General features: G+C 41.3%; 1 protein-coding gene across 1 annotated transcript; it reads left to right on the top strand.

The window, feature by feature from the left end:
• Nucleotides 1-4985: 4985 nt before the first annotated feature.
• On the top strand, nucleotides 4986-9241 carry LOC127652798 (tetraspanin-10). The gene is made up of 3 exons (XM_052139193.1): nucleotides 4986-5235; nucleotides 6732-7351; nucleotides 8359-9241. Exons 1-3 carry the CDS (start codon nucleotides 5143-5145, stop codon nucleotides 8675-8677), a joined length of 1032 nt encoding a protein of 343 aa, XP_051995153.1. The 5' UTR covers nucleotides 4986-5142; the 3' UTR covers nucleotides 8678-9241.
• Nucleotides 9242-11360: the final 2119 nt, after the last annotated feature.

An 11360-nucleotide genomic window follows, 5' to 3' on the forward strand; every position in this document is an offset into this window, starting at 1 on the left:
ATGATTCCCCTCTTCAATGCAAGTCTGATATTTTTGTCACACATTTTATCATCATCTGTGCCGTTTTTGGCTGGGAAAATAATATGTATGAGCAATAAAAGTAGTGAAGCTTGCCTTGGAAAGACCTACTAATAATCTTTAAATACATTAATACTGTCTCCTTTTTATTGGAAGGTATCACTATGGCTAGACAATGGAGAAATATGCAGACATTTTACGTGTCCTCATACGCCTCATAACTGGAGACCTGATTAAGTCGTTTTGGCTGGGAGAGATGATGTATTATGGACAAATGTATGTACTTTGCTACATATGGACCAGAAAAAAGCATTAGTTTTATGATGCAGAACAGATACTGCTGGCATAACCGAAACCACAACTCCCTCTACAATAACAAATAAGAAAGAGTCTGAACTAAAGTGAAATGGTGCTTACAGGTTTCCCCGCCAAACAATAAAATAAATTCGGACAGGAGACAACTAGTCTCTGTGCATGCCCCTGCTGAAAACAACAACTTAAACCAACCTAAGATGGTTTGCTGGTCTTAGCTGGTTTAAGCTTGTCTCCTGGCCAAGTTGGAGCCCACCTGGTTTAACCGGGAGGACAGCTAAAAAAAGACACACACATATACAAAAAAGTGTTCTCTAAAACCAGCCAAACTGGGAGACCAACTAACTATCTCAGGCTTGTTTTAGCTGTTTGTTGACGCTCGTTTTGTCAGTAGGGGCATTACTCAAATAAAAGCATCTGCACGTCTCGGGGATGCAACTTCCACTAGCAGGAAAGCTGATGTATGACAGTAAATCCACAGAAGAAACACAGATGGGAATAGGAAGGAAGCAAAAGATTCATGTTTATTCCATTTAAAGGGATATCCCCATTTTTTGATTAGCGCCGGAACATCTTTCACAATGTCTTGAAATGCTAATATTCTTAAACTCTAGAGAACAGAGAATCTGCAGTTTACATCAAATCTGTTGTCTAGCAAGTGCCAAACACTGTCCAAGCACAAGAACGATTGGGGTGAAAATAGAGAATGCTAAGCTGAGCTCAGGCCTTGCTAGCGCATCAGGAGTCTGGTTAATATTCCACCTCTGACTGAGTTGAAACTCTGGATCCTATATCTGGGATCTGGTCCCATACGACTAAGATAGCTTCAGCCGTATGCTCTGATCTAGTGCATAGGCTGGGCCAATAGCAATCTGCACAGCAAGCCAGCGTGGACCTCTGGAAAAAATGACGCCACAATGACCTGTGGATGCCAGAAAGAAATATCTGGCCCACTCGCTGATTTTTGAACTCTTGTGCAATTCTACGGTTACATTTATCTGTAGTGTCAGTTTACAAGATTCCCTCAAAATGGGATATTTAGGAACATGGAGCATTTTTTTGGATTGTGTGATGTATTATGGTGTGAAAAATACATTTTCACCTCGCATTATAAATGTGTGTTTAAACTCGCGTTCGCACGGGTAACCCGAACCCGCGAGTATTCCCATTTCTCTTCCGGAAAAGGACAGGAGGAGGGGCTTCTACGACTTGGTTCATAGTAAAGTACAACCAATAGCTGGAATCAAGTAGACGTGCATATTTTCAGAACTTAGTCCAACTTCCTCGCTAACTTTCCTCCAAGCGATGTCTTTTTTCGTCCGGTCTCTGTACATGTATGACGTTGTGTCGTACAATTCCGGGTACCGCTACAACTATTTTTTTCATCCATTTTTCCAGATTTCTTCTGGTACTACGTCAGTACGTCAGTGACATCTGGACAATCTCAATGCTGATAGGCATTCGCGACAACATGTAATGCGGATTTTTAGCTCGAGTTGAAAAATGTAACCTCGCGCTAATACACGAATTAAGCGATTTTGCATGTTCGAGTCGCGCCACTCGCTTCATTTGCGCCACTCGGCATCTGTTCGCATCTTTGCATTGACTTTGTATGTAATTGCGCCGCGTGAAACACTAGCTTCGCGTTGTATGTGAACGCACCATTACAATGCACACTGAACCTCAGTGGCACTACCTAATTACCAACTTACTGTAACAAGGTTGTAATGATGGAGCACTAAATAGCTTTTGGTTATATGCGAGGCTGTAATCACAGCACGTCCTATCATGAGTCATTCATTCCTATAAGTGATGACGATAACCAGTTTCAAGTAGCACAAAACCTTTGTTTTTCATTCTAGATGGACGTAAGAGGATGTGGCAGCTGGTTTCGCCTTGCTCAAATCACCTTTTAATCTAAAAAACAGTCTTTTCAAAAATGTTTTGGTAACATTTGTGCTTCAATTAGAGACTATTTTATGACAGAGCGGATGGCTTTAAAAGCAGAGACGTGTTCAGATTGGCACACAATGTTCAACAGGTTGCCATATTTAACAGGTGGAATTCATTTATCAACATAAAAATGTTGAGAAAGTAAAAGATTTCCATAAAAATACCAGACTAACAGCTTTTCTACTGAGCCATTATAATTTTGTGCTGAGAGGTGAATAGTGGCCGAAAACGGGGTTTTGTTGCTTGTTCAGTTTACATAAAGGGGACCTATTATGCAAATCAGTGGCGGCTGCTGGTCTTTCAAAGAGGGGAAGCTCATTTTCGGCCTACATTATAAACTTATTTACCCTATTTTTTGCACTAAATCAATCTTAGGTGTTGATCTGCCCTGCTGTTTAATTCAAATTTTTTCCTCGTAAGGAAGACTTTCAAATGGCTTCGCCAAAATCAGGTCGACAATATTAGCACCGTCTGCCATCGTGCGCAGTTTCACCCGTACGACGCTAGCCTAGCCTACTGTATGAATGAATGAATGAATGAACGAACGAACGAACGAACGCTCTAAAACAAAATATATATTAAACTTGGTAAAACTGAAACAATGAATGTGGTGTATAATTGTGTGAAATGTATTATGCAAATTGACTAGCAATTTCGCCAAACAAATATAAAGAAATAGGTTGCAGCAGTTTGTCTTTCGACTACACTTGAGAAATCCGCGATGGGACTGAGCGCGAAATAGCTTCAGTGACTTCTTATAGTACAGATTCAGCTGTCAATCAAAAGGAGATGCAGTCTTTCGACAGATCCTCCAATCATCACGCGGAAGCCCGGAGTCCAGGCCAGCCCACTCCTCATTCACCCCCAGAGACGCTGAGCGTCCGTGGGCGGGACATAATCGCAGCATTTATCCAATGACCGTCTATTTTCGGAGCACTGAAAAAACTGTTCAGAGCAGCCCCATTGAAGTCAATGGACGCTCGGCTTCAACAGGGAAATGCACTGACACTACGGGAATGTATGAGAAGTAAATCGAGTCAGCCGACCTGCTATATGTAATGTAGCTGATTCTGAATGAACTCGTCTTCGAGATGAACGTGTTCTAACGCATTTTTAGTCAATAAATTGTTTACACAATAGTACATATTTGACCATTATTTTTTTGACATTATAGGGGAAGCTGAGCTTCCCTTGCAGTCTTAAAGAAATCCCCACTGATGCAAATTCACTTTTACATGGTGTAAAGGGATCAATGGAATGGAGGCGAGAACTGGCTTGACAATATAAATAATAGTTTTAATGATAAACTTAAAAGACTACATAAACACACACGACGGACATGTCCGTAAACTATCTCTCTCTCGTCGCACCACCATCTGTCATCGGCCTTTATCCCTCTCAGAGGCTTAATTAGCCTGATAAGGGACCGGGTGTGTATAATCACAACCCGGCCCCGCCCTCCGCCCTGCCACACATGGTGTTTGTACATAAATGTGAGTCAGCAGTGTGTGTACACGACCACTCTACAACGTTAAAAGTTCACCCACTCCTCTTTCTTATATTTCTATTCATCAAAAACAATGTGTCAAAATGAACTGTTTTTGTTTCGGCTCTAAAGTAAAGTCACGTTAGATCAGGCCACGCCCACCACTGTTGACGGACTCCATCCTATTATCATAGCTCCTCCCCTGAGTGATCTACACACAGTCGGTGCTGGAGCAGCTACAGTGGGAAGAATAATGTCTCTTAAGTGTCTGCTGTTGCTGTAAAAGTGAACATAAGTGTCTTCATGTACTCCTGGCATCAGCGCCACTGAAGGCACAGTGAAGTTGCCCCAATATGCCCCAAAACATACAAAAATTTGTGTTTGTTTGTGCAAATCATTTTACACCAGATTTATATTTTGTGAATGTTTGCAAATCGCCTTTCTGAATGTGCTTGTTAGCTGATTCCACGGCTAACGCAGCTAAAGTTAGCATTGCCTCTGATTGTATTCACAGAGACCAGAGCTATGTCGGGGGCGGGGAGCAGCAGCTCATTTGCATTTAAAGAGACACACACGAAAACAGCGCATTTTTAATTCCACCCAAAAAGAGGCATTTAAAACATGGTGTAATAAATGATCCGTGGGGTATTTTGAGCTGAAACTTCACAGACACATTCTGGGGACCCCTGAGACTTATATTACATCTTATAAAAAGGGGCATAATAGTTTAATCTCCTTTAAAGTGAACAGAAGTGACACAATTGCAGAACATTTTGATTGTGTTCTTTCCATTTAAATGAAAATGGAAGTTTACTTAATCCATTTGAGATGGGACTACATGAATGCTTCCAACCAGCATGTATTAAGCATGCTAACATTCACTTTCACTAGGTAGTACATGAAGAAATTAAAACGAGATTTATTAGAGTTACATTGACACGTCCTTTTAAGTTAAGAAAACTCATTTCAAACATATAGAACAACTGTCCACGACTGAATCGTGTTGTGTTGTAATCAGGATATGATAACATTAATGACCCATTTTAAAACATATGTTTTCAGCTTTAGTAAACTGCGCAGGATGTGTTTATTGTGTTTGGTTGACAGTTGTGAAGCAGTTAACCAGCGTCTTGCCATTGCTTTAGCCTTTGTGGGAGCTGCACTCGATCTGTCTTCAGGGTGAGTAGACGCACAGCAGAAAGAGTTCAAACACTGACCCTCTAATCCTCAGTACTGTGACTCTCACATGATGCTGGTATGCCTTGCCACGGCCCACTCGCTCTGTGTATCACTCCCTTGTTCTGTCTTCTCAACTGACCAACACCAGAGCAGTCTGGAGTACATACAGAGTCATCTCCCGTTATTTGGGAGACATGGGGCATCTTTCGTCTTTTAGGAGATTTCTCTTTTTCTGGGATCGGAGGAATAATTTCCAGAATGGAGAAAAAAGGCCTCTCATATCAAAGGTAATGTGATTTCTTAATTATTTATTTTCTTAGATTGATCTTTTCATAGTGGCTACATTTCTCTCGGTTGAGATTGTAATTTTAGAATACCATTGGCTTGACCAATGGTGTGAGTTTTGGGGTGTGACTATCCATTTGTACAACCAGGGGGAGTTTTCTGGATTCTGTTTGAATTTAGCTTTTAGTTTGGTGTCGCTAGTGTTGCAGAACCTTGTCAACAAACGTGATGCTTTTGACATTATGGAAAAAGAATGGGGGAATTCACATAAATTAAGTTTGCATTGTTTTAGCACCTGATACACTAATGGAATATAAAAAGCAAGTAACAGTGCAAGCATGCCTGAAAATGAGCGCTGAACGCAATTTGGAGGCTGCAATTTTCTATCTGTGCATGCCGAATCAGTGTTGGTTGTGGAAAATGCAGCAGACTACTGCTATCTGGCATGCTTTAAAATGTGTTTAAAATGCCTAAAATGCACTCGACCACACAGTTATTAACGTGCATTAATACCGTCATTACCGTGCGTTATTACCTAGATATATCCAAAATTCTGGGTATATCCCATTATAACACTCTATACATTTTACATCATTTTATAAATTATTTCGGCCATTATAGCTATAAAATGTGCACAAATGTCTCTTTTTAAACTAAATAGCATTAACCATCTGCTTAGGCAGTAATAGTGCACTATTAATTGCGCCAGTGCTGACTCTTGTGAATAAGGCAATATCAATAATAAACTCAATTTACATAAAATGTAGCTTATTTACACTGAAATAAATGTCAAAAAGATGTGCATTTAAATATGCATGATGCATCGCTATACTAGCACAGATAGAGTCTGGTTAAACTGGTTTGCAGGTTCTTAGCGAAAAAGACTAGCGAATTAGGGTCAACTAGCTTAGCGAACAAGGTTTTTGCACTGAAATAGCGCATGCAAAATGGCACAACTGCTATGTGAATTCACAAAGAGGGACTTTTGCAACAGCCAATCAGGTCCTTCTAAAACTTGACAGACTCTTCTGTATGGATAGGTTTAGATATGGGTTAGGGCATAAAATGAATAAGCATGTACACAACCGGGTATTTGTACATCTAGTACGATTTCATACCATTTAGCCAACTTGTACAAATTCGTACAACTTCTCATGAGATCAGGTTGGGTAAGGTTATGAACGGTTTAAGCATTTACTGAATGGCACACATAGACCTTTGCCCACTAACCGGATTTCACGTTGCATGTTTGCTGGTCTTACTTGCTTATCCAGTGTGATTAAGTGTCATGCACATGATTGTTTACATTTTGACGTCAAAAGCAGAGCATAATCTATTGATTTTAAGTCTCATTTAAACAGTTTTCTTGTGTTGTATGGATATTTTTGAACTAGCTGAATTTTCATTATTATCAGCGTATTGGTAAATGCACATAAAGTGATCAGGCTAATCCACAGCCATCCAAATTCATGAACTTTCTCCATCTTCTTCCATCAAGGGAGACGTGAAAGCAGGGGGTAACTCATCCGTCTTGTATCGGGGAACTGACGACAGTTCGGGAAGTCAAACCAGCTCGAATTCCTCCAACCATGTAGGTCCAACCAAAGGAACATCATGGAACATCTTCAGCTCACATGGACCCGGTTCGTCCAGTTGGAGCGACTATCTGTTGAAGTATCTCCTCATTACAAGCAACCTGCTCTTTACTGTTCTTGGTCTGGTTACACTAGTAGTCGGACTCTGGGGTCTGATCAATAAAGAATCATTTGCTCAGGAGAAGATCAGCGGTATTGGGACGGACCCCATGCTCCTCTTCACATTCCTTGGTATTACCGTCGCTCTACTGAGTTTGACAGGTTGCGTAGGGGTGTTGCGGGAGAATCTGTGTCTTCTCCGGATCTTCTCAACTGCTGTGCTGCTCCTAGTGGTGGCTCAGATACTGGCAGCGATCATGGTGTACAGCTTGCAAGGCCAGATCGTGGAGTATTTGCGCTCAGGCATGCTGGCTGCTGTGGTGCGGTACCAGGACGATCTGGACCTGAGGTTCATCACTGATGAGATCCAGACCGGTCTACAATGCTGTGGGGCAGATACATACAGAGATTGGGAAATCAATGTGTGAGTGCACAAGCAAAATGAGTGGAAATCGAGAGAGGGGCTGACATCTTTAGTCATTTTGTTTCGTTTCCAAGGCTGCATTAGTCCAAAGTTCCTGTTAAGTATGCAGATTATATAAATTCATTTGAAATCGAGAACCCCCTCGAGCATTCGCTGCTTTCCAACTATAAGTTCTGAGCAAATTAGTGGTTTTTCTTGATCTTTCAAGAGTTTCAGGATATGACATTTCATTTCCCAATTGAGTTTAGCCCATATGAACCAAACAATTTGCTACTCAATAGAATTTAAGGGGGAAGTGTGTAATTTTTCGATGTTAAAATTATTTCTCCAATTTGTGTGGAATGTACAGTTTTTTTCAAAACTATATGCACCTGTATATAAACTGTATATACACCTCAAATCATGGAATAAAATACATATAAATATATTGTATCGGAGCCATTTGTGGCATGATGTTTATAACAACCAAAATGTATTTCGACTCGCCCCTCGTTTCAAGGGCCAGTCCATAAACGCATAGGCACAAGGCATAAGCATTATGCATGTTAAAATGATTTTAGGGTGGTAACCTTATCTGTGGGAAGTTATATCATTACAGGGTTATAATATTTCGTTGTCATGACAACAAAGTAAAGATATTGGATATAACTTTACACATATAAGATAAGTAAGGAATGTTATCATCCTCAAATCATGTTAACATGTATAATGTTTATATCATGATGAAAGAGGAACCAGAATATATTTTAATTGGTTCCAGTAAGCATCCACACAGAACACCCATAGCCAAGCCCTAACAACACCTTAGCAACTATATAGCATTTAATGACTGAGGCTGTCATTCAGCCTAACATCTCCTTTTGTGGTCAGCGGAAGAAAGAAAATAAATGATGACAGATTTAAAAATTTTAGGTGAGCTATCCCTTTAAACCTAAACTGCGTGCAAAAGCATGATTACATGGCACATCCATTAATGAACCTTTCCGATATCCCTTTCTCTGTCACAGATATTTCAACTGTTCAGCTCCTGGGGTCCAGGCCTGTGGTGTGCCACCCTCCTGTTGTGTAGATCCTCTGGAGAACGGGACCGTATGGAACTCCCAGTGTGGAGTAGGTGCCCTACAGCTGGACGAGTTCTCCGCCCAGAGTGTCATCTTCCTGGGCGGCTGTTTGGGCAGCATCTCGCGCTGGATAGAGCACCATGGTGAAGTCATTGGCACAGTAGCTATAGTTCTGCTGGGAGTCCAGATCCTCACTTTGGTCATAACGGCACGTCTGCTGCAGAAAATACACTGGAACAGAGCGCAACATGATGTATATTCATAATGACTGCAGTATCACTGAATGTTTTCAATAACACAATATTGTGCCATAGTGGTTCTCAAACATCCTGGACTTCATTTGCATTGGATCTTGAGATTTTAAACTATTGTTTATACTTTAGAAAGTCTAGTTTTACCATGGCATGTACAGTACAAATCTTGAAAGCAATACAAGGTTTCTGCCTGTTATTGTAAACAATAGCTCAATGTAATTCACCATAGCTTGTGGGAACTAACTTCATACTTCCACTAAAAATCAATGCAAAAGTAACTCAGAAAAGTAAAGTCCTAAAAAAGATCTAACATAATTTGTTTGCATATGGTGTCCAGATACTTTTTGGGACTGTAATTGATTTAAACACATGCATATTTAAGCGCTCGGCCAATCCAGTTGAATATGCTTAAATGCGCATCAAGGGGGTGATAGATTTACCTAAAAAACTGGATTTTATATTATTCAGGTAAATTGCTATAAATATACTGACTTTAACAAACTTGCTCCAATACTGTTGCTCCAATAATTGACTTGAAAGAGAAAACTCACTACAGACATTGACCGATCACAATAATATCCCCTATATTGCCCCTTGTGGTAACGTTGAGAATGCAACGCATACTTGCATTGACCTCTGAAGGCCTAAACATACGCAAGTACGAGAACGCAGATGCGGTCACTTGGCCACAACATTGCCAACATGCAGTCGGGTTGAACATGCTTAAACATGCGCTACTGTGCATTACTGTGGCGATAACAATCCTCAGTGCTCAAGGGGGTGATAGAGTTACCTTCAAACGTATGTGCCATTAAACTGGATGTGTTAATATTCAGGTATGTTGCTATAAATATATTGACTTTAACTTACTTGCTCAGCAATATTCTCTTCAAACTGTTGCTCCACCATGACAGTCATTGACTTGAAAGAGAAAACTCATCGTGGAAGCGGACACTTCACACTAATCTCACTATAGCGCCCCTTGTGGCAACATTGAGAATGCAACTCGTACTTGCGATCTGACAAATTATTATTATTTTTATTATCACCTTTTCTCCCAATTTGGAATTCCCAGTTCCCACTACTTAGTAGGTCCTCGTGGTGGTGCGGTTACTCACCTCGATCCGGGTGGCGGAGGACAAGTCTCAGTTGCCTCTGCTTCTGAGACCGTTAATCCGCGCATTTTATCATGTGACTCGTTGTGCATGACACCGCGGAGACTCTCAGCATGTGGATCCACGCACAACTCACCACACGCCCCATTGAGAGCGAGAACCACTAATAGCGACCACAAGGAGGTTACCCCATGTGACTCTACCCTCCCTAGCAACCGGGCCAATTTGGTTGCTTAGGAGACCTGGCTGGAGTCACTCAGTTTGAGTCTTCAAACTCAAGACTCCAGGGCTGGTAGTCAGCACCATTATTCGCTGAGCTACCCAGGCCCCGATAAGACACAATTTTTAACGCAATTACGTGAGAAATAGAAAAGCGTGTATGTTTTGGCCTTTAGACTGTACATAATATACAGTATGTCTCAATATAGGTTTGACCAAAGTTAGAGAACCACTCAGCAGTCTGTTCAAAATATATGAAAATCATCTAGCTTTATTTTATGTTCCAACCCTTTCTGTTCTGCTGGGGATTGAGTCCGACAGGGTCTCTTGTATCGACTCAATCTTGTACGGGTTTTCCAGCATTATAAGGCCAATAAACCAGCCCAAACTCTCGCAGAGAGCTTCTCCCAGCACTCGCTCCATGAGCAGACGCTGAGACCTCACAGCACCCAAACAAACTTTGTACAAGACACAACATGTCAGCTTGACAAAATGAAAACATAAACATCCATCATAAAAAAAGTTTCTGCAGTTCAACTGCTGCTACAGTTTGTACAACTTGAGGAAATTGTAACGTTGTCATCCATTGGTTGCTGATGGTTCTCTGTCGATGTCGATGTGTGTAGTGGGAGGCGTGGAAAGAGGAAGTGACCTCATTGATGTCGTACTGGGCGAGCTCATGCAGGTGACTAAAAGCCTCCCATGGGCAGATCACATTAAAGTCTATAAGAGACAACAATATAATTACACACTCACATGCATATCATCTCAGGCCACGTCCATACTAATATTCATATGTTTGAAAACACTTTAAAACAATTTATGAAGCATAAACGATTTAAGGGGCGACTGTGGCACAGGTGGTAGAGCGGGTCGGCCACTAATCACAGGGTTGGCAGTTCGATTCCTGGCCCGCACGACTCCCCATGCCGAAGTGTCCTTGGGCAAGACACTGAACCCCAAGTTGCTCCCAATGGCAGGCTAGCACCTTGCATAGCAGCTCTGCCATCATTGGTGTGTGAATGTGTGAATGAGACACAGTGTAAAGTGCTTTGAATACCGCTAAGATTAAAAAAGTGTAATCTATTTGAGCAATACTAAACCCATCCAATAGCAATATAAAAGCCAAACCTCTTGGGGGGGTTTGCTCTTGAACTTCCTTGAATTGGACGGGCCCTTGCGGGGACTGCTAGGCACCGTGGCCTGTGTGGCAACCTTGCCGCTCGCTTTAGGCTTTAAGGCCTCCATAGAGTTTGGATTTGCTCTGTAACTTGAGGAAGCCAATAGCAGGTTCCTGGACACGGATTTGACTATTATAAACATAATAGTTCAGATAATTAAAATACATCACATTACTGTG

This window comes from Xyrauchen texanus, chromosome 12, assembly GCF_025860055.1.
Source record: "Xyrauchen texanus isolate HMW12.3.18 chromosome 12, RBS_HiC_50CHRs, whole genome shotgun sequence".
Classification (NCBI taxonomy): Eukaryota; Metazoa; Chordata; class Actinopteri; order Cypriniformes; family Catostomidae; genus Xyrauchen; species Xyrauchen texanus.